The sequence below is a fragment of the Jaculus jaculus genome, chromosome 5 (assembly GCF_020740685.1).
Source record: "Jaculus jaculus isolate mJacJac1 chromosome 5, mJacJac1.mat.Y.cur, whole genome shotgun sequence".
NCBI lineage: Eukaryota > Metazoa > Chordata > Mammalia > Rodentia > Dipodidae > Jaculus > Jaculus jaculus.
The window spans coordinates 129,102,754-129,130,605 of NC_059106.1; the positions used below are offsets into that span (position 1 = coordinate 129,102,754).

At 41.5% G+C, this 27,852-nt stretch overlaps 1 protein-coding gene across 2 annotated transcripts in view; it reads left to right on the forward strand.

Annotated features, from left to right (window-relative positions):
- Mb21d2 (Mab-21 domain containing 2) overlaps positions 1-8,166 on the forward strand; it is a 127,929-nt gene extending 119,763 nt beyond the window's left edge. For both annotated transcript variants that reach the window (XM_004654260.2, XM_045150730.1), the window contains one exon: positions 5,351-8,166. In XM_004654260.2, the coding sequence (XP_004654317.1) occupies positions 5,351-6,615 (1,265 nt within the window). In that variant the 3' untranslated portion in view covers positions 6,616-8,166. The remainder of the gene's footprint in view (positions 1-5,350) is intronic.
- Positions 8,167-27,852: the final 19,686 nt, after the last annotated feature.

The following is a 27,852-nucleotide window of genomic DNA, read 5'->3' on the forward strand; positions in this document are numbered from 1 at the left end:
CCGAGGGCACCATTCTGGATGTATCTGAATCACAGGGACTTTGTCAGTATCATTCTAGTTTCCTGTGACTTTCCTGCCAATCATGAAGAATCACTACCATATTAAGGCACTATTTGTTGTTGATATGCATCACACTGAGTTGAGGCCGAGAAGGTGTCACTCTTATATGAAACCATAAACACTGCTGAGCTTATACATGGAAATATTTTTATGTGTATTCATAGACTTACAGAGGTAGCATCGACCTAATGTTACATCTGTTACTACAAGACATAGAGTGTAGCTATTTTTCTCTTCTACATAAGTGTTTGTGTATGTTTCTTAAGGCACCTAAAGTGGATGTTAATATTATTCAATGGGGACTATACAAATGAGAGATTCCCCCTAATGAGCCTTGGGTCTTATTGTCTGATATTAATCATTCTAGCATCATGTGTCTGGATGATAGGGGTTATTGATTTAAACTTTATGCAGTGCGATAAAGTTTTATTCATTAAGGCATAAGGAAGACAAGGACATCATTCTGTTCTTTTTTCCTGATGTTGTAAAGATAACCAGGAAAGCATTCAGGGAGTGACATGGAGCTTGTTCCTTAAACCAAGGCTCCAGTGTCTATGTGTAAGAGTAGAAAATTACAGGGAAGCGGTTGTACTTTAGAATTTTTTAAGAGTGTATATGTCAGTGCTTCGCTGAAAAGAAGAGAGACACCCAGAGAATAAGCCATGTCTCCATTTCTTCTTTGTCTTTGCTGCCGATGAATTCAATGGCATTATTATCTACCCTTGTTACACCTCCTGGGTTTGAATGATATAACTCATACCTAAATGGCCAGAGTCACTCTAACCCTCCCATATCATTCTTATTTTTTCCTCCTATATCATTCTAAAACATTTGAATCCATTCAGAGGTGACACTGCAACTGGTCCTTACAGCCAGAGTATGCAGTGGAATGATGACAACTTATTGGCTGTAGTAGCTGATTTCAGCCCAGTTTGGCTTAAACTTAGCCCAGGAGAGTTTTTGGGAAGGACATTTGGGCTGGGCCACAGCTGGGAAAACTCTGGTTCATGGTAGTAAACCTTTGTAAAACTGCAGATTAGTAGACTCAAGAAGGCTACATGGGGATCTGAAGAGATGGCTCAGTAGTAAAGACTTGCAAAGTCTAATGGCTCAGGTTGGATTCTCCAGCACCCACATAAAGCCAGATGCACAAAGTGGCGCATGCATCTTGAGTTTATGCAGTGGCGGAGGTCCTGGCATGCCCACTCCCTCTCTCTCTTCACCCTTTCTCTCTCCCTCCTGTGTGTGTGCGTGCATGCCTCTTTCTCTGTGTTCCTACCTCTTTTTCAAAAAAAGGAAAAAAATAGAAGGTGAGTGTCACAAAAGGTTGACTTCTAGAATCATATGGCCTTGGAGCCCTTCTTTCTAACTTCTTGAGGCCCAGTAAATGAGCCTGTGCAATAGTCTTTTCAGTTGCAAGTCCTTCTGCACTGTTATGGGAATAAGAAGTGTCCAAAACTGCCCTAATTCTTGAACACTAGAATTTAGCCAAATACTTTCTGTTGGCTCTTCAGAAAGAAGGGTCAGCATTGTAACCAGCACAAACAGCAACTGGAAGGAAAGCGTATTGGCTTGGATGGACATTCTAGTATGAAGCTAGGCTATAGCTTTTTCAAGCCAGCAGAGGGCAGACGAGTTTTTAGCTATCTCTCACCCAAGATTATCCAAAGGAAGTTGTGACAATCCAAGGCAACTTTCAATAGTACTTTTTAAAATACACACACAAGAGAAAGGGATTGTTAATGTATAACTTACTAATGTTGTATAAACAGCTGGCATACTCAGGGCCAATTTGCTCTTGGATAGGATAAAAGACAAAAATAATTTTGAGGGAGCTGGAGAGCTGGCTTAGCAGTTAAAGCACTTGCCAGCAAAGCCTAGTACCCATGTAAGCCAGATGCACAGGATGTCACATGCACCTGGAGTTCATTTGCAGTGGCTAGAGACCCTGGCATGCCCATTCTCTTCCTACCCCCCTCTCATAATAAATAAATTAACTAGTTAAAAATAAATTTGTGTTATTTATACCTAAGAGGAGATGACATTGTGCTACCAAAGAAAAACAGGACTTTAATTAGTTCCAACATTATTTATTAATCATAACACAGCATTTAAATTTTGTTTTGTTTTGTTTTGAGATAGTGTCTTGCTGTAGCCTGGGCTGACCTGGAATTCACTATCTAGTCTCAGGGTGGACTTGAACTCATCTCATGGTGATTCTCCTACCTCTGCTTCTTGAATGCTGGGATTGAAGGTGTGCACCACCGCAACTGGCTGCATTTTACTTTTTGTTTATTTATTTGACAGAGAGAAAGAGGGAGAGAGAGAAAATAGGTGCACCAGGGACCCCAGCCACTGTAAGCAAACTCCAGATGCATGCACCCCCTTGTGCATCTGGCTAATGTGAGTCCTGGAGAGTTGATCCTGGGTCCTTTGGCTTTACAGGCAAATGCCTTAATTGCTAAGCTATCCCTCCAGCCCCATTTTACTTTTTAAATGTATATTTATAATATTACAAGTGCTAGAAGGAAAAAATCCTGAAATAATGAGGCATATGTTATTTTACTTATCAGTATATCTTATGGAAACTAACTGTACCTACAATGTAAATTTATCAAGTAATGAAGAGAAAAATAAGTTTCACAACCCACCCTGACATGTACGAAGTCAGTCTTATCTTTATAGCTACAGGGAAAACTTTGAGTTAGAAGTACTTCTCCTATTGCAAGGTTGAAGTTACTATTAAAAAATAATTGCACAGTGAGGCCAGCACAAGGTCACTGATGCCCACTAGGTGGCACAAGTGCCTGGAGTTCAATTGCAGTGGCTGAGGCCCTGGCTGCCAATTCTCTCTCTTTCTTTCTGACTCTGTCTTTGTCTCTCTCTAAAATAAGTAAATAAATAGTGACAGTTGAAGGGATCTTTATCTTGATGTTTTGGGTAATTTTTACTTCTAGTCATTAAGTTTAGTTTTTGCAAACCACATTAAAAGGAAAATAAATTCTTAATTTATAGTGGAGCCTATACCTGCTTGGATATTGTAGATTGTCGTGGATAGTGTTTGCAGGAAGCAACCACAGAGATGGAGTAGGAATCTTTGCTAAGGGCCATCAATGATCTCTACTCTGTAGAAGGAATAAAAACATTTCCCTGTAGGTCTAGCATCCACCTCATTCCCCTTTTGTTCATTTTTAAAGAAACGAATGCCAGATACTTGTGTGAATAGCTATGGTTTACAAGTTGTGCTTCTTTAATGTGGTGAAAACTGTGCACTTATAATTAGCCATCTGGATTCAGTGCAGGTGATCCCAGTTTTGTTGGCAACATCCAAAGCTTCGTAATCGGGAGCCAGCCAAGCATCTGCCTTCTCTCCATCAGGCCTGATCAGGGCCTTGACTTTGGCCACATCAATGTCACAGAGCTTCTGCACAGCCTGTTTGACCTGCTGCTTGGTGGCCTTGATGTCTCTGTCCTCTCTCTTCTTCATGGCTGACTCCATGGTCATGGGAACTTGATGGTTGCGTAGTGGTCACCTGGTTTCTCCGGGTCCGCTCCCAGGGTATTTGGGCTGCCTCTGTAGCTGTTGCTTTTTGGGTATTTTAGGTATTCTTCTTTTAAAAATTATTTGTATTTGTTTGCAAGCAGACATACACAGAGAATGAATGGATATAAAAGTAGGTGTGCCAGGGCCTCCAGCCACTGCCTGCGATCTCCCAGATACATGTACCACCTTGTGCATCTGGCTTTACATGGATACTGGGGAATCAAACCTGGGTCATTAGGCTTTGCAGGCAAACGCCGTAACCATTGAGCCATCTCTCCAGCTCTGAAAGTTATTCTTAAAGGTAACAAGATGCTGTGTGGACGTAGCAGCTACTTTACATCACAAGTCAGTGCTTTTCCCGAAGACAGCTTCCATATTTCAGCATGAGGCATAGTGACTTTGTGGCACTTCAATCTTGTACCAAAGAGATTAAAAAGGTAGCTTTTCTATATTGGCATTTAATAAAATGAATCATTTTTCTTCATTAAGGAATTTTTATTCTTTCAAAGTTTTTTACATTGCAAAAAATAAGATTCATTATGGCATTTTCATGCACATAGATAATGTACTTTAACATAGTTGCTCATTACCCTCCTTTTTCTTCTTCCAATCCTTTTTTCTAGTCCCTTTCCTCGTCTCAAATCATGAAGACTGTTTTAATTGAAATTAGAATTTTGTTTTTATTTCTTTATTTGTATTTTTATGATGCCGGGAACCCAAGGCTTTGACTTGGCTAGTGTTCCAATTAGGTTCGCATTGCTGGTAGAAATCACTCGACCAAGAGCATCTTGTAGGAAAAAGAGGTTATTTTGGCTTACAGACTCGAGGGGAAGCTTCATGATGGCAGGGGAAATGATGGCTTGAGCAGAGGGTGGACATCACCCTCTGGCCAACATCAGATGGACAACAGTAACAGGGGAGTGTGCCAAACACTGGCAAGGGGAAACTGGCTATATCACCCATAAACCCGTCCCCAACAATACACTGCCTCAAGGAAGCTTTGATTTCCAAATCTATCAGCTGGGGGCCTAGCATTCAAAACACCTAAGTTTATGGGGGGCCCCTGAATCAAACCACCACAGCTAGTCTAGCATTCTTTCACTAAACTTTATCCACAGTCCTGAATTTTTGATTAAACATATACTAACATGGCAGAGCTTGGAATCATTGCCTTGACTGTGCACTCAATCCCTCGCTGCCTTTCTATTCTCCACATAAGTGATGAGGCTGAAATGTCAGACAGTGCAATAGGATGACCATGGAGAGTGCATACATGCCCCTTGAAAGTGTCCACAGCCCACATTGTGACCACTGGTTCAGAGGGAAGCCAGGGGAAAGATGGGGTTGCTGTGGCTAAAGAGTCTGAATTCATAAAATGGCACCAAAGATGGAAAACAGGTGAGAAACGTGGCATAGGATCTTAAGCCAAGGTTTTCAGTAGAAAACTCTGCAAGAGTCATAGCCCACTGAGACTTTCACCCAGGTGACTGAACACATGGAGACACTGTCACTTGAGAGGATGCCTGGGCGAAGGAGAGTCCTAGCTTAGGATTGCAAACAATTTCATTCTGAATGAAGGGTCCGTCATAATTCTTCCATTTGAGAAAGGGTAGGTAGATTCTGGAACTGGTGGAAGAAAAGGCACTGTTAGGTGCGTCTGTGCAGCAGCCCGATCTGGTTTTGTGCTGAGTGAGAGCCTTGCAGCTGTGTCTCTGGTAACAGTGTGTTTTCTCTTTCTGTTCCCAGGAATGGTGCAAAAGCTGGACCAAAAGCTTCCAGTGGCTAATGAATACCTCTTGCTCTCCGGAGGAGTCCGGGAGGGCGTGGTGGACCTGGACTTAGACGATCTAAATGTCTATGCCCGGGGCACTGACTACGACATGGACTTCACCCTTCTGGTGCCAGCTCTGAAGCTGCACGACCGTAATCAGCCTGTGACCCTCGACATGCGCCACTCAGCCTTGTGCCACTCGTGGCTGAGCCTTCGGCTCTTCGATGAGGGGACAATCAGTAAGTGGAAAGACTGCTGCACCATTGCAGATCACATCAACGGTGCCACCAACTACTTCTTCTCTCCTACCAAAGTGGCCGACTGGTTCTATGACTCGATCAGCATCGTCTTATCAGAAATACAGAAGAAGCCTCAGCGAGGGATGCCGAAAGTAGAAAAGGTCGAAAAAAACGGGACCATCATCTCCGTCATCCTGGGCGTGGGCAGCAGCCGCATGCTGTATGATATCGTCCCCGTGGTGTCTTTCAAAGGCTGGCCTGCGGTGGCCCAGAGTTGGCTCATGGAGAACCATTTCTGGGACGGGAAAATCACCGAGGAGGAGGTCATCAGCGGGTTTTACCTGGTGCCTGCTTGCTCCTACAAGGGGAAGAAGGACAATGAGTGGCGGCTCTCCTTTGCCAGGAGCGAGGTACAGTTGAAGAAATGCATCTCCAGCAGTCTCATGCAGGCGTACCAGGCCTGCAAAGCCATCATCATCAAACTCCTGTCCAGGCCCAAGGCCATTAGCCCCTATCACCTGCGGAGCATGATGCTCTGGGCCTGCGACAGACTTCCTGCCAACTACTTGGCTCAAGAGGACTATGCTGCCCACTTTTTACTGGGCCTCATCGACGACCTGCAGCACTGTCTGGTCAACAAGATGTGTCCTAATTACTTCATCCCTCAGTGCAACATGCTGGAGCACCTGTCGGAGGAGACCGTCATGCTCCACGCCCGGAAGCTGTCCTCCGTGCGCTCGGATCCCGCCGAGCACCTGCGCACCGCCATCGAGCACGTCAAGGCTGCCAACCGGCTGACGCTGAAGCTCCAGCGACGGGGCAGCACCACCAGCATCCCCTCCCCGCAGTCCGACGGAGGGGACCCCAACCAGCCTGACGACCGGCTGGCCAAAAAACTGCAGCAGCTAGTGACTGAGAATCCGGGGAAGTCCATCTCAGTCTTTATTAATCCTGATGATGTCACAAGGCCTCATTTCAGAATTGATGATAAATTTTTCTGAATGTGTTGCTGATTTTTTTTTTTCCCCCTCCTCCTGGTTCTAAACCTTTCATGTTTATGTAGTGTGGTTTGTGATTCTGACTTTTTTTTTTTTTTTAAACATATCCAACTTAGATCGGATCTGTGAAGAACACGTTTTAAGTTTCCTGGTGCAGCAGAATTGACGCAGGCGCTGAAGCGGTTACTTCTGTTTCATATTCTGCCTCGGTTTTGTGTTCATGTGTTCTAGTTATCGCCATAGAGTTTTGCTTGTCAGGTTTTTATTGTTTTATTTTTTTAAGGAGAACTTGAGCCATAGTTGAAAATGCCCATGAATCCTTGCTTTTGTTTTGTTTCATACTTTCTGCAAGTTTGTTAAAATGGGTCTTGAGAAACAAATCTCTTTCTGCAATGTAAGAATTTGATGATAGTTTTGGTTTTGATCCTTATTTTTTAAGCGTTTTCACCACTGTGGATCTTTGAGACTCCTTTGACCCTGGGAACTGCTCTGCATGCTGGCTGAGGAGACCCTTTGCCTGGCAGCCAGCGGAGTGTCCCTCCCCGCTTCTCACTGAACACTGGAAACTTGGGACACTTTGGAGCAACTTCACTGAATGTAATTGTCTCAAATCAGCAAACATAGGCTGGCTTGGAGGGGTATTTGATAGCTTTCCTGACAGAACTGAAATTTCCAAATGTTAGTTTAGTATGTGTAATGATTTGAAGCCTTATTTAAACCCTGTTAAAGAACATGCCATTATAATCGTTATTTGCACTAATGATGTCTTTGCCATTGCCATCGTTGTGATGTGTTTCGGTGTAAGTCAGCGTCCCCTTGAAATGTCGCCATTTTCCATGTCACCCATTCCTCTCAGCCTAGAATGATGCTTTGCATTCCTCCCATTCTGCTTTAATTGTGAGGATCAGTTTTGCCCTCTTTGATATTCCTAGTTCCTATCTTACTGAAAGAAGTTTTTAAAGCTTTATACCTGTTCATTGACTCTAAGGCTGGGGAAGATATACTTGATAAATTAGGTATCTTTCTATTTATTTCCTTTTGGAGTTTTCGATGCGTTTTCTTTTCTTTTTTTTCTTTTTTTCTTTTATAAAGTCTCTTTATTTCTCTCAAGATCTAGAAGAAAATCGGTGGAAAGAATGAGTTGCCCCCGACTTGAAGATGCCATGTGTGTTGGGAGCAGGTTTTACCACGCAGCGGGAACCAGGAAGGCTGTGGGTGGCTGTGCTGGAAAGGAGGTCTTGTCCCCACGACCAACACTGCTCACCAGCCGTAGGTGCTGCGGGGCACTGGATCCTGCTTTGGTGTTTGAGCTGTCCAGGGGGCCTGCTGATCTCCCACTGGAAGCCCATGGTGTCTGCTAATGGAAAAATCGAGCAATGTGGCAGTTTTGGTCTTGAATGTCCAGGCTCATAGGTTGACTTTTGGGTAATTGGAATCAGGCATATGTGGTCTTGGGGTTTTGCATGGGAATTAATGTTATGCTAATAAATTAAAATGAAATCTTTCAACAATCTTAGGTCAAACACAAAAATAATAATAAAAAGCTGAAACATATTGGCCTTGGAATCTTGTCATTGTTATTAATTTGTAACCTCAAAATTTGTGTCTTTCTGGTTTTCTTTTTTCACCCCCGCTCCCTCCCCTCCCCAAACCCCAGTGTCTTACTATGTGGCAACTCACTAGGCAACGCAGACTGACCTAGAACACAAGATCGTTTTCAGTCTCCCTGATGCTGGGATTACACCTACCATCACAGCCATACTTGACTTTGAAATTATTTCCTGACTACCAATGCAGCATTTTCAGGGAGGACAGACATGGGCCTTCAGCCTAAAAGTCTACCTAGTGAGGATCCAGTGTTCCCTTTAAAATTTATTTATTTACTTTTTATTATTTATTTATTTTTCATTTGTTTAATTTTTTTATTTTCTTCACAGACATTACTTTCTCCTGTTTTCACTCTGATCCTTATATTCTTTCTAACAAGTTCCACATATATGAACTTTAAAAAAAATTATTTTCTTAATTTTTATTTTTGATAACTTTATCCAGGTAGGCAATGTATTATATTCACTCTCCATTACCATTCTTCCCTCCCATTTTCACTAAACCCCTTATTAACAACTACTTTCATAGTTTGTTTGTTTGTGATCCATTGGATTTAATTTCACTTGCTTCTATAAGTCTGCTTGTTTACTGGATGGTGATTTTACAGCTGGCCAGACCATGGCAGAACATGACTCCTTCCCCAGCAACCACCTTCAGGGGTGGAGCCCTGTGAGCCTATCCTTTGTCCATGGGGGGATGCTGGTGGGCTCCCTCTTGTGTGGAAAAGGCTTCTGTGAGGTCGTTCTTGAAACAGCCAGAGGACAGCGTTCCATAGCATTTTCCTACATTCTCCCCACTTCTCTTTAGTGTTCCCTGAACCTGAAAGTAGGTACTAACGATACCCTGTGTGGGGCTGAGCACACAGTAATCACTTGTTCTTAGCACTTCCGCTCACTGTGGATCTCTGCATTAACCTCTGCCCACTGTGGAAAGCAATGTCTGTGTGACCAAGGCTGAGGGCAGCACTAATCTGTGGGCACAGACAGGAGTATTTAGAAGGTAGCTTGTCAACATAACCCGTAGTCCGGAACAGTAATAGCTTCCCCCTGGGGCTTGTGACCGCCCCTCCCTTGGGCTTTTGGCCAGGTTTACCGTACCAGGTATGAATTTCTTCCTGTGGAACAGATCAGTTAAGGTGAAATTCTTTTTTTTTTTTTTTTTTTTTTTTTTTTGGTTTTTCGAGGTAGGGTCTCACTCTAGCCCAGGCTGACCTGGAATTCACTATGGAGTCTCAGGGTGGCCTTGAACTCTCAGCGATCCTCCTACCTCTGCCTCCCGAGTGCTGGGATTAAAGGCGTGCGCCACCACACCCGGCTAAGATGAAATTCTTAAAGGATGAATATTCCTTGTTTCTGGGCGAGACCACTGAATAGAAAACAGGAGGCAGTCCTTATAAGGCTAATTCCCCCTTGAAGAACATGAGATGAACGAGAGGGCAGCTTCTAGCACTAGTGTAAGTGGCCCCAACCACTTCCATATCACCAGGCACACCCCACAGCCACGCATGCATGGGTGCTTACATGCTCCACCTTAGACTGACTATGATAATTGCAGGTAAAATTCAGGCTGCTGGTCATGACCAGGTGTTGCTTGTTTGGATCAGAGAGGGTTTTCCTAACTTCAGCCTTCTCCAAGATGGCTGGAAAGGAAGTATGCGGTTATTTGCTGCTGCGGGGCTGGATGCTTCTTGCAGCTCCTTTCCCTGCAATGGTTGCATGCTGTAAGAAGGTTTGCGGTTTGTACCCCAGGAGCTTGTGGGTCTCCAGTATGCTGGTATTGAGAAGTGGTGTGGTACGGCCTTTAAGAGATGGGGCCAAGTGGGCTGTAATTGGCTCCTTGAGGGTTGTGTCCTCAGGGAAGACTCAGTGCTGGGACCCCAGCTCCTGCTTCTGGCTCCCGGCCTGGCATGAGCTCTTCTTCATGCCGGTGCTCCTCCCACGGCGTCTTCTGGGATGGCAGTCAGGACCACCCTTGACAAAAGCCAGACCAGTGAAGGTTAGCCTGTCAGATGGAAACCTAAATGAACCTCTTTACTTTGTAAAGTTCCCAGACTAGAGTATTTTGTTTCAGGAAACGGACTAATGCAGACTTCCATTCTGATAAGCACTCCAGACACCATTTCCCTGGAGTCACCCACAGGGCTGATGGTCTGGCTGTTTTGCTTCCACTATTCTGGTCATTATTAGTCCGAAGGGAACAGTAAGCCTTTTTAGACCACCACTTAATATACTTAAGTGATTAACACAACCACTACTCTCTAAGTAGAATGACTATTTAAAAGAAATGTACTGCTTATGGGTGGTGAATATCTATATAGGCTACGAAACTAGAAGAGAGGGAATGACGGGGGGGGGGGGGAGGGCGTTGGAGGAAGGTGGAGAGGACAGTAGGACGTGACATGAAAACTTAGGGCGGATGGTGGTAAAAGGGACAAGGTAGGGCAGAGGATGGCAGAATACAGGGAGGGGAGAGAATCAACCAAAACATTTTGGGGTTTAGGTAAGTAGTTTAGTGGTTAAAGGCACTTGCTTGCAAAGCCTGCCAGCCTTGGTTCAATTCCCCAGCACCTAGGCCAGTTATAAAAAGTGGCATACAGCCAGGCGTGGGAGCGCACACCTTTAATCCCAGCACTCGGGAGGCAGAGATAGGAGGATCGCTGAGAGTTCAAGGCCACCCTGAGAATACATAGTGAATTCCAGGTCAGCCTGAGCTAGAGTGAGACCCTACCTTAGAAAATCAAAAACAAAAGAAAACAACAACAAAAGCAGTGGCATATGTGTCTGGAGTTTGTTCGCAGTTGAGAGAGACCCTGATATGCCTATTTTCATTCTCTTTCTCTGTACCCTTGCAAATAAATAAGGAAAAAATACATTTTAAGAGTTATTTTTATTTACAATTAGAGAGAAGAGATAATGGGTGCATCAGGGCCTCCAGCAGCTGAAAACGAACTCCAGATGCATGTACCACTTACTGCCTCTGGCCTTACATGGGCACTGGGGAATTGATCCCAGATTTTTAGGCTTTGCAGGCAAATTCCTTAATTGCTGAGCCATCTGCCCAGCCCCCAAAATTTTTTTAAAACAAATTTTACTTGAAAATGCCCCAATGAAACCTAATATTGTATATGTGAATTAACACCCACCAGGAAAACGAGGTACCACTTATATTTTATTCAATAGGGAAAGAATAAATGATGTAAACACTTCAAAATTCACTAATGAATAATTATTAAAATTCTCTTAGTTGGACAATATTTTTAAGAAAGCAGGTTATACTTGGCAGGATGAAAGTTTTGCTGGCTTAATTATAGTATTTGTGTTATTCTATGCTCATTGATAGTGACATCCTATTTGCAATCATTTCAAAAGAAACGTCTTAAAAATCAAAATTCTATGTGACATAGGTCATTTATAGGCACTCTATTTTTTTCATCTACAGTTGGTCACAACATTGAGGAAATATCAGAGAGACCATATTACTGGATATGTGTTATTAAAATGAATAAGAATATTTTTTCCAAATAAAGGTCAAATATAGGTGGCTCGAAAAAGCACTACTTTTCAGAGCCAAGCATGTTGGTACATGCATGTAGTCATGTTACTTGCACTCACTCAGGAGACAAGCAGGAACTCAGGAGTTCAAGTCCAACCTTCGCTTCATGGCAGGTGGAGACCAGCCACATGAGGCCATGTTTCAAAAACAAAACAAGCTGCTAATGTTCAAGATCTTTCAAATTATTTGTAGCCTTAATTTGCTGTGGCAAGTTGGATGAGAATGGTTATACTCTGTCTAACCCACTGCCTACTCTAGCATGGCCTGATTTTGCTTCTTTACCTGTGAAATGTGCAAATGGCACAGTTGTCCCTTTTCTCAATGAGTTTTACTATGTTAAAGTCTCCAAACCATCTCAACTTTTAGATGGAGAAACCCACCTCCTTACAAACAGGAAATTTTTATTTTGCCAGAGCTGTGTTTCCAGAAAATCTCGCTGAACGGCACTGACACGGACAGCGGGCAGTGCAACACTTAGTGGACTCAGTTGGCACGGATCTTGTTTGACCCTTTACTGTCACAAATGTAAGTGTTACAAAACTCTAAGCACAGGCTGAATGTGAAGATTCAGAGATAAGGTCACTTGCTCAAAGCTACACAGACAATCAAGTGTATGGAAGTGCAAGGGCTTGCACCACTGGTTTCTAAAATTAAAAACTATTGCTACATGTATTATGTGCTATGTATTGGAATCTATTCTCTCTATTCAGGATGTACTCTACTATGTGTATTCATAGGCACTTTTGGATGACAGATCTTGAGCAAGCTTTCAGAGTATATCATCAGCAGAATAGGTGGACCTATAGAGAAATTTAATCTTATATCAAGACAGATCCTAGTATCTGAGAAATAATCATTTAAGGCAAAGTTTCTGTTTGGTGTAGAAGATCATTGAAATGATTCTGCTATCATTTTAATTCCTGAGCTCAAAGGAAGAGCGAGCAGAACGAGGTTACTATTAACAAAATATTACTCTTATAAAGTGGGAGAAGAGAGGTGCTTTTGAAAAGAAAAAACAGAGTTGAGGGGTCTTAATTGCAGTTAAGAATTAGCTACAGGGCTGGAGAGATGGCTTAGCAGTTAAGCGCTTGCCTGTGAAGCCTAAGGACCCCGGTTCGAGGCTCGGTTCCCCAGGTCCCACGTTAGCCAGATGCACAAGGGGGTGCACGTGTCTGGAGTTCGTTTGCAGAGGCTGGAGGCCCTGGCACGCCCATTCTCTCTCTCTCCCCCTATCTGTCATTCTCTCTGTGTCTGTCGCTCTCAAATAAATAAATAAAAATAAAAAAAAAAAGAATTAGCTACAAAGTAAACATGGTTTACAACCTTGACCAATCTTTTAGGTTGCATGGATTAAGTGAAATATATGTGAATATGTTATTTGGTATTTAAAATTATATATGTACTTTTTAGTTTTTATTTTTAGGTTTATTGTATACATGCATATAATATATGTTGTATGCAGGTATGCTATACATGTATGCAATGTATGTTGAGCACCTGCAATCCCATTGCCTTCTTTTCTCTACCACATTCCTCCAAAACCCCTTCTTCACAACTAGTCCTTCTTCTAGTTGGATGTCTCTTAAGAAATATTTATTTGCTTTTGAGAGAGAGACAGATAGATGTTGATGGGCCCAATGTTGAGCAGGTAACTGCAGCTGCTGTGAGTTCATGAATGCAAATGCTACATCATGCCTGGAAAACAGCATCCCACAGCTCTCCTCCCTATTCTTTAGGTTTTACATTTTTTCTATTGCCACTTCTGAAATGTTACTTGAGCTCTAGAGAGAATGATGATGATGTCCCACTTAGGATTAAGCACTCAACAATCAGTTATTCTCAACACTATAACCAGTGGTTAAAAAAAAAAAAAATTCTGGGTATGTTTAAAAACTTAGACTATACTACTTACTATACCCACTATAAATTCTTAGCCTTTACATTTTACAAATTGAAGACTATATGTGTGTGTGTGTGTGTGTGTGTGTGTATCTATATAATCTCCCAATCTAACTTTCATAGACACTACCAAATTAAAGACTGTGAGGTATGATTTCAAGGACCCAAGATCTTGACCCAAGGAAATGGTGATAGTCCTTGATCATGGTCATTGAACATCTTGAAATAAACAGTTTTGTTCCTGACTTTTGTTCATTTGATCCTCAACACAGCTTATGCTTGGAGGGCTTAAACAAGTGTCATCTGCTGAGCAAAACCCTTCCTGGTTCATGGGAATAAAATGCAAAGAAGGGGCTGGAGAGATGGCTTAGCGGTTAAGCGCTTGCCTGTGAAGCCTAAGGACCCCAGTTCAAGGCTCGGTTCCCTAGGTCCCACATTAGCCAGATGCACAAGGGGGCGCACACGTCTGGAGTTCGTTTGCAGAGGCTGGAAGCCCTGGTGCGACCATTCTCTCTCTCTCCCTCTATCTGTCTTTCTCTCTGTGTCTGTCTCTCTCAAATAAATAAATAAAAAATTTTTTAAAATGCAAAGAAGTTTTACATTGAGTCACATGGTGAAATTGCACACCTTAGATTCTTGGTGATAACTGGCAGGTACTTTTGTCAAGTCTGCTGAAGTTTCCCAAATGGCTGTAAAGGGAGCACATTCTTCTGTGAGAAGGAAGGTCACACAAGACAACCCTGGAGGAAGAGAGAATAGGAGATGAGGAACTGGGCCATCTGGATTTCCCTAGTTCTGCCCTCAGCTATGTGACTTTAAGTAAATCCTTTCTCTGGGACTCATTTGCCCTTGTTTATAAATTGAGCATGTGACCTCTAAAGACCCCTGTGTGAATAGCTGTTGGCTGTAGAGGGAAAATAATGACCAGGACATAGACATAAGAGATTCAACAATAACAGCCTGTGTGGGACTGATAGGTGGAATTCGCAGATGTGAACAACGGGTTTAGGTGAATCTAAGAAGTTCAAGTGCAGGTAGTCTTCAGTAGGACACAATGATGAGGAGACATTGCCCCTGCTTACCTCAGTCTTTACTTCAGGTGTCATCACTGATTTGAGGGCTCTCCAGGGCCAGTCTCATGGTTGCAGGTGGAGGTCTCTGTGTACTTTATATATGGCAGTGTCTGTGGCATTTAATAAGGCTGTTGCTTTCAGGAAGATTTTATTGGGAAATTGAAACGTTTGTATGAATCATTAAATATAGCTCAAGTATTGACCTTGTCTCATTCACACATGAGTTTTGTGTTTATATGGGAATTCTGAAAGAAAGAATGCCATGTGGGTATGGGTGGTGAGCTAGTGCCTAAATTGTGTATACAGTCTGCACTGACTTTGCTCTCTACCTTCTGTGTGTCACCTTGTAGTGGAAACCTTCAGGGACAGTGACTCCCATCTTAGTCCTGTGACTCCGACAAGATCACAGCATGAGTCGCGCTAGCCCAATCCCTCCCCTCTCTCGCTCTCTCTGACCTTCTGGTCATTTTGTGTTTCTCTATGCTAATGTGGAGAAGAAACTCACAAGATGTACCAGAGAGAATAAAATGTACCAGGCAAGACAAAGGATAGTGTCCGGAGCTTTGCAAGGAAGGTTCTAGGCTACACAATCTCTGCATTTTGGCACTAGCTGCCTGTTTATTTCCCTATTTCTATGTCCAGACTTGGTATATTGTTTTTGATGACAGTTGACATAGCACATTGAATGGGTAAGAGACTCCATTCGAGCCTTTACATGAAACTACCTCTTTTCTTCTCTTAAAACTTGTAATCTTTTGATAGATCACAAAGCTCTCAAGTTCCAAACTTTTAGATTCTCTTGCATACTCTTTAAAAAAAAATAGTTCTCTATGTCTTGTTAGAAAAACTCTATCTTCTAAGCATTCTACTCAGTCTTCCAAAAAACTTTTTGTTAAGCTTTCTAAAGTTTGTATTATGAAAGTTGAAGGTATTGGGGATTGAGAAGTGAATGCACAGACTGCCTGTTCACAATGTACATGCTGCCCATTCTAAAATGCCATTATGCAGCAGCTCAGGCCCTATTAGCAATCACTTATCTCTGTGGAAGGGCAAGTGAATGTTGGAGGGTTTTACTAAATTTCTGGTACTTAAATGGTTCTCACTGGCAAATAGGCATTCATAAAGAAATATGTCTACAGTGAGTTGGGCCACACAACCTCTTCAAGTTTTGAATGAATTTACCCTAGAGTTGAGCAGCGATTGGTGCCTCATGTAACTTTTAGTCTATTGAAACTGGGATGCAAATATACACTTCCCATCTATACATAAAGGCATATTGTGGCATTAGGTTAATTCAAGAAAAAAAAATAAGCCTTTCTCCTACACTTGAGTTTCATAGGAACCAATAAGTGAAAGCTGCTGTCTACCCTATCTGGTCATGTCACTTTATCCTACTCACCTTTCGTCTCTGGTTTAGTGTTTCGGTGGGTATTTCAGTATGGTCCCTTGCAGTGCTCACTGTGAAGGGTCCACACCTTTGACTCAGTGGAGCACCTGTGTTTACTAGTCATGTAGATTGGGATTTCCCATAGGAACTTATTTGATGGAAAAGGTTACCTTTAGAAATTATTATAAGTGTGACAAAACGTCTCTAAAGATATTCTATCCAGGACTGATGGCACAAGCCCATAATCCTAGCAACTCACGAGGTTGAGGCAGGAGGATTATATGTTCAAGGCTAACTTGGTGGACTTAGTGAGCAACTCAGGAGGTTGAGGCAAGAGGAGCACATGTTCAAGGCCAACTTGGTGAGCTTAGTGAGATGGTGTTTGAAATAAAGTATAAAAAGAAGATCGCTGGGAGATGGCTTGATGGTTAAAGGTACTTGCTTATGAAGCCTGCCTGGCCTGGTTCAATTCCCTAGTAACCCATATGAAAATAGACCCCAAGTGGTGAAAGTGTTTAGCATTTTGTTGGCAGCAGCACACGCATACACAAATGAAAAAAATAACTAAGGTTTTAAAAGAAATGAGGGTAAGTCTCAGTGGTTTAGTACTAGCCTAACAAGTGGCAGGCCCTAAATTTCTAGAAAACAAATGTCAAATCAGTGTATTGAAGAATGAAGGAAGAGCATACAATAATTTAACAATTATTTATTCAACCAGTAGCTAGTTCAGTGACCTTTACAGCACATCTTGAGGAACAGAGCTGGTCTTCAGCCTCCTGTTTTTTTTTGTTTTGTTTTCCCTCCAATGAAAGTGCCGGTGTGAGGGAGAATAGCAGTCCTAGATGCTCAAACGGAAAATAACAATTGCATGAAAATTTCATAATCTGAAAGATAAAAGTTGTTTTCACACATATCAGCCCACATTGGCTGAGTAACTTAGGGCATCTTAAGTTTGCTGCTGTTCTCATTTGGGTCCAAATATCTCTTCACTGCCCTGTGCTGTGTGTTCTCTGCACCAGCTTGTGCCTCAGTTACCATACGAAGGAGTACCTCCCCATCCCACTTCCAGATAGTCCAGCTGTCCCCTAGGAAGTAAGATCACCTCACTTGAAAAGCACAGTAGTAAGTAGTTCTGGCATGTCTGCTATTTCTTGAGGGAAGAAACAATTTCAGGTTCATTTCTGTACTAAAGTTAGCAAATATTTAGCGAATGTTGGCTAAATTATATTGGAAAGAGCTACAGTATTGGTGAATCCTTCTCTAGTTTCTCATTTATGATACTTATGGTTGAAACTATCAAAATGATTGCTTAACCAGTTAATCCCTGGCACTTTCCAGTGTGGATGTCTGAACAGCAGGGCCCCTGGCTCATACTGTATAAGGAGCAATATTCTTGTGAGGACTAACATACAGGAAGTAGCGAAAGGAACATACAGAAAAGTTCAAGTACAAAACCTGTGGTAGTTATTATAGAAACTGAACTCAGCTAAAAATATTGGGCTGGGATGTATAGGGACAGATTTGAAGGTCAATAAGGTTAAAACTGTAGAGATGGTTGGTGTGGTGGTTTGAATGGCTGTCCCCTAATAGATTCAGAAGTTATTAAAGCTTGTAACATAGATCTCCATCTGCCTGGATGGAGGAGGTGTCGCTGTGGGCGGATCCTGGGGTCCAGCCCAAAGGTATGTTTGAATTCCTGTGAAAATATATGGCGTGCTTGTTCTCTGCCATTCTGTGTTCCTGGGTGTGCTTGCTTGTGCTGGTGTTGATTTTTTTTCCCTTCTGTGTGGATCTGTGAAAGAGGGGTGGTACTCATCTTCTTCTTCAATTATAGAACATCCCCTCTATCTGTATGCTTCAAAGAAATGCCTCCCATAAACTGTGCCTGGTTTGGAGGTTCATCCCAGCAGCATGAGGCTGTCTACTACAGTCGGGAAGGCTTTGTAGAATGAGGGGGACTCCAGAGGAGGCTTATGGGGTCTATGGGAATGAAGGGCAGGACAGAGAGGCACTCTTGTTTCACATGTAGAGACTGAAAATGCTGTGGTGACAGCCGCTTGAACATAAGTCATAGCTGTAGCAAGTGGGCAGGAGTGGAGCCTCAACTCCTGATGGCATTGGAAATATATGGAGCAGTCGCTTCAGCACCCAAGGTTCAAATGTTAGTTGTCATTGAGACGAATTTACTGCTAAATGAATTTCACATCCGAGCTCTGTCTTGCTTGATATTTTTGGTGGAGCTCATTCAAAACAAGTTTAGCAAACACTAATTTCCAAAGCCATTGAAGGTCTAATAACAGTTATGGAAGGCAATTCTCATTTAAAAAAAAAATCAGACGCAGCCTTATTCTGAAAAGTTACATTAACAAAAATATTATTACTCTTGCTATGTTATCAGTTTTCTGTGTGCTTAAAAAATTAAGAACATTCACAGACTGAGGCAGGATAAGTTGAAGGCCCACCTGAGCTAGACAGTGATTTCAAGGCCAAAATAAAAAAAGTAAAAATAGAGCAAAATAGTGTAGCTCTGGTAGAGTACTTGCTTACCATGTTAGAGGCCAGAGGTTCAATTCTCAGTAAGCAAACAAACAAGAAACATTCAACTTCTATTTCTCAACAAAAGTATTCAAATTTGCCAATAATTATGTGCATAAGAACATCTGAAATTCACTGCTGATGTGACTCGTACATAACTGTAATCCCCAAAAATACCTATTGATGGATAACAAAATAAATAATAGTGGGTTTACATGTTGTAGTTGTAAATTTATCCATCTCAGCTCTTAGTTACTCCACGTGTATGGTTTATAAAAATCAGTATCAGTTGTAGCACAACTTGGCAGATTGTTTAGACTTAGCGTTTTTCTTACCTGCTTTGACAATATTACCATTTTAGTTGTTTCACAAGCTGGAAGGGGCTAAAGCTTTAGTCACCCCAATGTCTGTTGCACCTTTCCTCAGATGAACTATGGGAAGCTTTGGGAATGCTTATCTACTCCTTAACAGCTGAGATCAAACACTTAAAACCACTCATTAAGTAATGCTGATTTTGCTCCAGGTGACATCTCATCTTCATTTGTATCCTCTCTTGTGTGCTTTCCTTTTCTTTAACCTTAAAATCAGAATGGGCCACTCTGGGAAATATTTGCTAGGTACCTAGGCTGGCTTCCTCCCTCCCTTCCTTTCTTCCATCCTTTCTTCCTTCCTTCTTTCCCTCCTTCCCTCCTTCCTTTCTTCTCTCTTCCCTTCTCTACTTCTTTTCTTTTGTTTTTATTTTGAGGTAGGGTCTCGCTCTAGTCCAGGTTGACCTGGAATTCACTATGTAGTCTCAGGTTAGGCTCAAGCTCACAGTGATCCTCCTACCTCTGCCTTCTAAGTGCTCGAATTAAAGGCATGAGGCAGCATACACAAGTAGGGGAGAGAGAGAGACAGAGAAAGAGAGAGAGAGAGAGAGAGAGAGAGAGAGAGAGAGAGAGAGAGTGAGAGAGAGACAGATAGACAGACAGACAGACAGACAGACAGACAGACAGAGAGAAGAATGAGAATGAGTGGGTGCCCCCGGCCTGTAGCCATTGCAAACGAACTCCAGACACATGCACCACTTTACATCTGGCTTTCCATATGTATGTGAAATCAAACTCGGGTAGTTAGGCTTTACTGGCAAGCACCCTAACTGCTGAGCCATGTCTCCAACACTCTTTTCTTCTCCTCTCTTCTCCTTTCTCTCCTCTCCCTCTCCTTTCTCCCCCACTCCCATTATTTTAGTTGGTGTTCAGTTACCTTCTTGTTGCTAGAATAAAGTATCAAATACCAATCAAAAGTAGCTATTAGGAGGAATTTTTATATTTTTGTTTGATTTAATTTCTTTAGGGAAGCTCCACGATGGCAGAGGAAAGGGTGGCATGAGCAGAAGCTGGCCATCACCTCTGCACAGCAGTGGAAAATAGCAGTAGGGGAGTGTTCTGAGCTGTAGCAAGGAGCAGATATCCACCTTCAACAGCACACCTCCTCCAGCAAGGCCCCATCACCCAAATCGCCAGCAGCTGGGGACCAAGCATATAGAATGTATTAAATTCTGATGTAGACTTTATATATAGCTTAATGTATTTTTCTGTCTAATCATTTGTTTCCATTTGGTTTTTGGATTAGTGTTTTACTATGTCTGTGCATGTGTGGGGGGGATGTCTCATGTGTGATATGTGCATGTTTGTGTATGTGTGTGAGTGTACGTACACACATTGCTGTGGGGTGCATCGAACTCCTGTGGAGAGGATATTATGTCTCAGTTGTTTTCAGAGATGACTTGGTTCTGGTCACTCTTCACCTTCCACCTTATTTGAGGAAGAGTTTTTCTCTCTCTGGGTTCTCTCTCTGCTGTTCCTTCCTGTGGCTCCTCACAAGCTTTTGGGGAAATTCTCAAGTCTCCCCTCCCATCTTGCTGTCAGTGTGTTAGGATTACAGGAACCTATCACACCTCTTCAGATAAGGTCTGGGGATTGAACTCAAGCCAGTGACTTCAGAGGCGAGCGTTTTTTTTTTTGTTTTGTTTTGTTTTTTGTTTTTTGTTTTTTTCCCCACTGAACCATTTCTCCAGCCCTAGTATTTTAATTATTATATCTCAAATACGCATTTTGTTATGGGAAAACTTTATCTTATCCTTCTATTTTTCCAAAAGTAATCTTCCCTATCTCACATAATTTCTGCAAATTTGATATTTAAAAAATATTTTATTTTTAGTTTTATTTATTTATGAGAGAGAGAGAGAATGGGCATGTCAGGACCTCCAGGCACTACAAGCTCCAGATGTGTGCACCCCTTGTGCATCTGGCTAACTTGGGCCATGGGGAATTGAACCTGGGTTCTTTGGCTTTGCAGGCAAACACCTTAACCATTAAGCCATCCCTACCACCCTGATATTTTTATACCTTTGTAGTTCCTCTCCAAAACCCAACTCCCCCCCCCCCAATGTATCAGTATTTTGGTAAAATCTGATTTTCTTCAAAGTTCTCATTATTGCAAATGTGATTTTTATTCTAATTCCATGATATATTTTCTGGTAATAACTGGTGTAGAGAAAAATGTAATGGAAGGCATATCTGGCCTTGTGAAATTATCTGAAAAGATGGCCATTAAAAATTCATCTAGAGAGTTTAAATATTAAGAATTATCTGTTCCTTGAATACTTACAGGAAGATTCATTAATGCCAACAGGACTGATGCCATGCTGTGGGAGGGATACATTTGCATTTTTCGAAGATGGTTTTAATAGATATTTTTAAGGCATAAGACAGACAACATCATCCACTTAATTCAGTGATTTAATAAACATCAAATGCCAGCAGTGTGCAGTGCTAAGAATACTGAGATAAGACATTCTTTGCTCCCTGGCTTCTCGGGAATTTAACTGATTAAACTGGAAAGCATTATGATTAAGTAATGATTAAACTGGTGAAATAATCCAACTTTAAGCTCTTTTCACAAACTTTAATCAGCACATAAACTAATTTTGCTGGCTTGGATGCTGTCATCTCCAAATGAGTCATTGATTAGCTTTCTATTTAAATCTCTGCAAAAACTTCTGAAGATTTTTTTTTTCAATCTTAATCCCAGCCCAGTCTAACCAAGGACATTGGGCAATATGACTAGTGTCAGAGCTGCATTAGGGTACTGGCTTAATAGTGTTCACATTGAGAAGTATGTACCTCAGGATAGTATTTGAGTACTGTGCAGAGACCCGGATTGATTCCCTATCTGCAGCATGTGAAACCACTTTTATAGGTCTTATAAAGCTTATGTAATCATTTACATGTTTGGCCTTTCATTATATGTAAGATTAATTCACAGTTCCTTTATTTATTATTATTATTATTATGGTTTTTCAAGGTAATCACTGTAGCTCAGGCTGACCTGGAATTCACTATGTAGTTTCAGGGTGGCCTCAAACTCATGGTGATCCTCCTACCTCTGCCTCCCCAGTGCTGGAATTAAATGCATGTGCCACCATGCCTAAAGTTCCCTTTTTTAAAAATTTGATTCTCAGGATATCCCAGGTCACACTTAAGGCAAAGATTATTCCTTCCTCTACAATTGTCATAACTGGAGTTTAGAGTGACGCAGATTCTTGCCTCCTCATTCCAAATGCCAGATCCCTCCCATTGGTCTAAGGTAATAGTAATGTCACCAGAATCTTCTAAAGCTATGAGAAAAGTAATTTTTAATTCAGACAGCTCCTCCTATAGGAAGTTAGATTGACTATCTGACCTAAATTTCCTTTTGATTTATCTTGGGCCAAGACAGTTCTTTTCCTTTCTATGTTTAGCCTGCCCTTTTAAAGCTGAGCTGAAAAGAGCCCCGTGTCATCTTCTCAATTCAACATTTGGGTGCTGTCAGAAATTCCAGAAATAGCCTCCTGACAATGTCTTGTCTTATCTTGTTAATGTTTTAGCACTGACCAATCTTTATTTCAGTTTGTCATTCAGAATCAAACGTGTGTGTGTGTGTGTGTGTGTGTGTGTGTGTGTGTGTGTGTGTGTGAGAGAGAGAGAGAGAGAGAGAGAGAGAGAGAGAGAGAGAGAGAGGCAGAGAGAGAGAGAGGAAATGTAGACTATAATGTGAATATGAGGAAGAAACTGATACATCTTTCTGCTCTATTTTGTGTCACAGTGAAAGGGGAACTACACATTTATTTCCTATCTTTGAGATTATAGTCTTTAAGTCAATGAGACAACACACTTAAGAGTAATTATATAATTATAGAAAGATAATAAATCATAGTTCCTATAGATTTGTCACACTGCCTTTCATGTTAAACATACTATGAGGAAGCTTAAAGTGCATGCCCACAAATTTATGTAAATGTGAACATCTATTTAACCACAGAACATGTTCGCTGGGTGCTATTAATAAGGATGATTTAAATATCTTCTTCCATGCTACAAATTCTTTTAGAACCATATTTTACTAAGCAGAAGTTCATTTATCTTAATGTAAAATATGTCAGTCTTTTGATTCCATTTAGGATTGTTTCCTGGCTTAATGGTTGATGCATTCTTCTACCTATAATATCTTCACAAAACTCCACAATATTCAAAATTCTGCCTGTTGTCCACCAGGGAGCGTTAGAGTTGTTGACAACATTGACCTGTCCTGACAGATCTTTATATCTAGGAATAAAGTAGCAATGTACATTTTGTACATGTGTTTTTGGGACATATACTTGCTTCTCCTTGGTATGTATCTAGAAATAAAATGTATAAGTCAGTGGACAGCAAATAATTCCAAACAGTTATCTAAAATGTTGTGCCAATTTGTATTTCTCACTGCAATGTCTAAGCTTTGCAAATATTCTACAACTTTACCAACACATCATTTTGCTACTTTTTACTTATGTTGATAAGTACATATTATCATGCGGTTGCATTTTTAATTTCAATTTTCTAATAGCTAGTAAATGTGAAGTTTTCTTTGCTGGTTTCATTGGTTCATTTGTGTACTTCTTTTGTAAATTACTTATTGAAGTTATTTACCTATTTTTAAAATTCGGGGCTGGAGAGATGGCTCAGCAGTTAAAGACACTTGGCTATAAAGCCTGACAGCCCAAGTTTGATTCACAAGTACCCACATAAAGCTGGATGCATAAAGTAATATATGCATCTGGAGTTTGTTTATAATGACAAGAGGTCCTAATGTGCCCATACTCTCTATCTCTATTTATCAAATAAATAAATGAAAATATTAAAATAAAATTTGGTTCCTTTGGTTTTCAAAATTAATATGTGTTACCTGTATAGTCCAGACACAGCCATATACTGTGAGTCATAGTTGTAGATAGGAAAGAGCTTGATAATGTGTATGGCTGAGGGCTGAAGCAGAGAAGTTTCAAAATAAGTTGTTTCTGAAATGTACCAGTGAGTCAGTTTTCAGAGATGCTGTGCAAAATTGTTAGATAAAAGCTAGTTAATGGCTGGAAATGTCTCAAAACTGAATTTTCCCTGTAGGAAAAATGGTCAGAGCCATTTTATTTTCAGTTGAGGATTTTCTTTGTTTCTTTCTAATCTTTTTCTTTTTTTCTATTGAGAATTTAATACAAGAACGTACTGTGATAGTATCTTGGCCCTATTTTCATTTCTTGTCCCTTCTCCCACAGCCCTGTTTTTCTTTTTCTAAGTAGTCCTTCTTTTAGTCCTCCTCCACCCTTTATGTCAAAATGTTGATGGGCTAAGAACTGTGCAGTTTTTGTGGGGTAATGACAGCCACCGTGTGTCACTCATGCACCAATCAGATGACAGTGCCCCAAAGTGTTCCTCCCCATCCTGTGGCTCTTCTATTCTTTCTATCACCCCCTACCACCTCCCCTTCTGGAATGTTCCCTGAGCTCTGAAGGGGAAGATAGAGTTGTCAATTACAGTGTAGGGCTCTCAACTGCTTCTTATTTTCAGCCCTGTTGAGTTTTCAGTCTCCTCAAAGTTTACCACCATCTGCATAGAGAAGCTTCTCTGGCTAGTGGTGACAGCAGAATTACTTTTATTTATTCCACCTCATGTACAACATTCCCTAAACCCTGGCAGGTGTGATAGAGATAGTCTGTTGCTTAGTATTCTCTTTTTGGCACTATAATGAGTCATGGGTCACCCCAGTATTCACTGACATCTATAAAAAGGAGCTTCTGTAATTTAAAGGGGGAGTCATTGGGCATGTTGGCACACCCCTTTAATCCAAAAAGTTAGGAGGTAGAGATAGGAGGATGGCTGCAAGATTGAGGCCAGTCTGGGACTACAGAGTGCGTGCCAGGCCAACCTGGGCTAGAGTAAGACCTTACCTTGAAATTTTTTTTTAAGTGAGAACCAACAGATATAAACATATACATGTAGAAGGCAATTTGATGGTCTCATTATATCCATGTAGCTAAAGAACAATTGTATCTTCCCTAAAGGGCCTATGACCTTTCAAGCCAATAGCTTTTGATTAAGTTTCAGTACCAGGCATGAATTCGCTCACACTGAGCAGGACTCAAATCCAATGAGAAAGCAGTTGTTGCAGTCTGATTCACATTGCTGGCAGTAATCACCCAATCAAGAGCAGATTTTGGGAAAAAAGGTTTATTTTGGCTTACAAACTTGAGGGGAAGCTCCACAATGGCAGGGAAATTGTTGACATGAGCAAAGGGACATCATCCCCTAACCAACATGAAATGGACAACAGCAATAGGAGAGTGTGCCAAACACTGGCGTGAAGAAACTGGTTGTAACACCCATAAGCCCAACCCCAACAATACACTGCCTCCAGGAGTCTTTATTTTCCAATTGCCATCATCTGGGGAGACTAGCATTCAGAATACCTAAGTTTATGAGGGACACCTGACTCAAACCATCACATTCCACCCTTGGTCCCCATAAACTGATAACCATACATGATAGAAAATACAATGTATTCAGTCCAACTTTGAAAGTCACCATGGTTTTTGTCAAACCTAATAATATTCAAACATCTCCATAGGCCAAGGTCTTTTAACTGAGCCATAATACCAAAAAATCCCCCCAAACCCATAATGGCACAGAATAAACACACTGCAAAAGATGGCATTGGGCTTAGCAAAGAAGTATTCAGCCAATACAAGATTTAAAACAACCAGGGCAAACATTAAACTCTGTAACTTCAAGTCCAACAATTTCAGTTAGTGACAAATCTACAAGTCCAATAATTCTAACAAGCAACAATTTCTGGAGTTCTAATTCCTCCCCTCCAGCTAGGCTACTCACAGTCCTGGAAAACTTCATTGGGGCTGGAAGCTTTCCCTAGCAGCCATCTCTTGATCCTGGCCTCTCCACTGAATATCAACTGCAATCCACAGTCCACCCTCACAGCTTCACTGGGTCTCCATACAGGCATCCAGCAAACCTGCTTCACACTTTCTGTAGCAGACAGCTTCAGGTTCACTGAGATGAACTTTCAGACCAGGTACAGTTATGGAGGAAGGGATTTATTGAAGTTTACAGTTTCAGGGGAAGTTCCATAATGGAAGAAGAAGCTGGCCTGCCTTCACAGGCCCAAGCAGACGGACAGAGGCACAAACCTAAATGTCAAAAGCCACAGCACAATTCAGGAACTCCAGCTAGGCACACTTTGCATATCTTTAGATTGAAATCAGAAACCCACCACCACCAGTGACATTGCCTCCAGCAGGTGGCTACAGATGCAAACTACAAACAAACAACTGAATATATTGGGGGCCATGTATTCTATTCAAACCACCACACTTTCTATGGCCATTTCCAAAATACATGACCATTGACCCTCTCTTTCCTGCATTTCTTATACTCCACAATACCAGGTAGGGTGTCAATTTGTTAATCCAAGAGGGAATAAAGCAGATTTTGAAGAACAGGACATTCCTTGAGCACTCAGGTCCCTTCAAAAGAGTCTAAATTCTTCCTGTTGCCCCAGTGCAGGTCAGCTGGCCCAGTCTCCAAGGTTGTAATCTCTCAATTGTAGCTGAACAGGCAGCAGTTTTAACCTAAAGATTTCTTTCTGTGCCATATTCCACTGCACATACCAGTCCATTTCTCCACAAAGCAACCCTGCACAACTTCCCAGGACATGGTCATAACAGCAAGCTTCTCACAAACTGCCTCTAGCTCAGTACAAGCAAAGCTCTTTGTCACCCTCATAAGCCAAACCTCACAGTCCATAGTTCTTACTGCATTCAGGTCATTCAGTTCTAACCAGAATAGTCCGCCAAGCTGTACTTACAGCACTGCAAAGCATCAGGCCAAGGTTTCAAATATCTCCACATTCCTCTTGAAAATCAGCCCCAAAAGGCCAAAGCCACATAGTCAGGTGTCTAGCAGCAACCCCACTCTTTGTACCTCTTTAGTGTTGCAGTCATGTTTGCATTGCTGGCAGAAATCACCCAACCAAGAGCAACTTTTGAGATTAAAGGTTTGTTTTGATTTACAGACTCGGGGGGAAGCTCCACAAGGGCAGGGGAAATGACATGAGCAGAGGATAGATATTACCCCTTTGCCAACATCAGGTGGACAACAGCAATAGGAGAGTGTGCCAAACACTGACACGGGTAAACTGACTATAACATCCATAGGCCTACTGCCATCGATACACTGCCTCCAGGAGGCTTTAATTTCCAATTGCCAAGAGCTGGGGAGACTACCATTCAGGATACTTAAGTTTATGGGACACCTGAATTAAACCACTTTTAAGCAGTTAAGTTACCCCCATAACGTATGTGCCACTATTGTACATTTTGCCTATCTAGCTGATTGTCTCTTCAATCTCTTATTGACATCTTTCATAAACAGGTCTTAATTATAATAACTAAGATCAATTTCTCAAGTTCTTGTTGTCTATGATTATTGGCACTTGTTTTTGGCTAAAATATCATTGTTTCCTTCAAATATCATGGAAATACCCTTCTTTACTTTAAAAGTATTTATCATTTTATTTTTGTTATGTAGCTTTATAATATACTTCAAGTGAATTTTTACTTATGACATAATGTAGATGCTGATATTTTCATGTGGCTATTTTCATACCTATAACAAATGGATTTGCTAGGTCATTCTATGTCAGTGTCTTCTGGGGCACACACATTTATGGACACTTTATTCTGTGATTGATTTCTTCTTCCATGTGCCAGTTTTGTGTTACCTTAATTACTGGTTTTAAAAGTATCAGTCTTCAAATCAGGTGTAGTGGTGCATACCA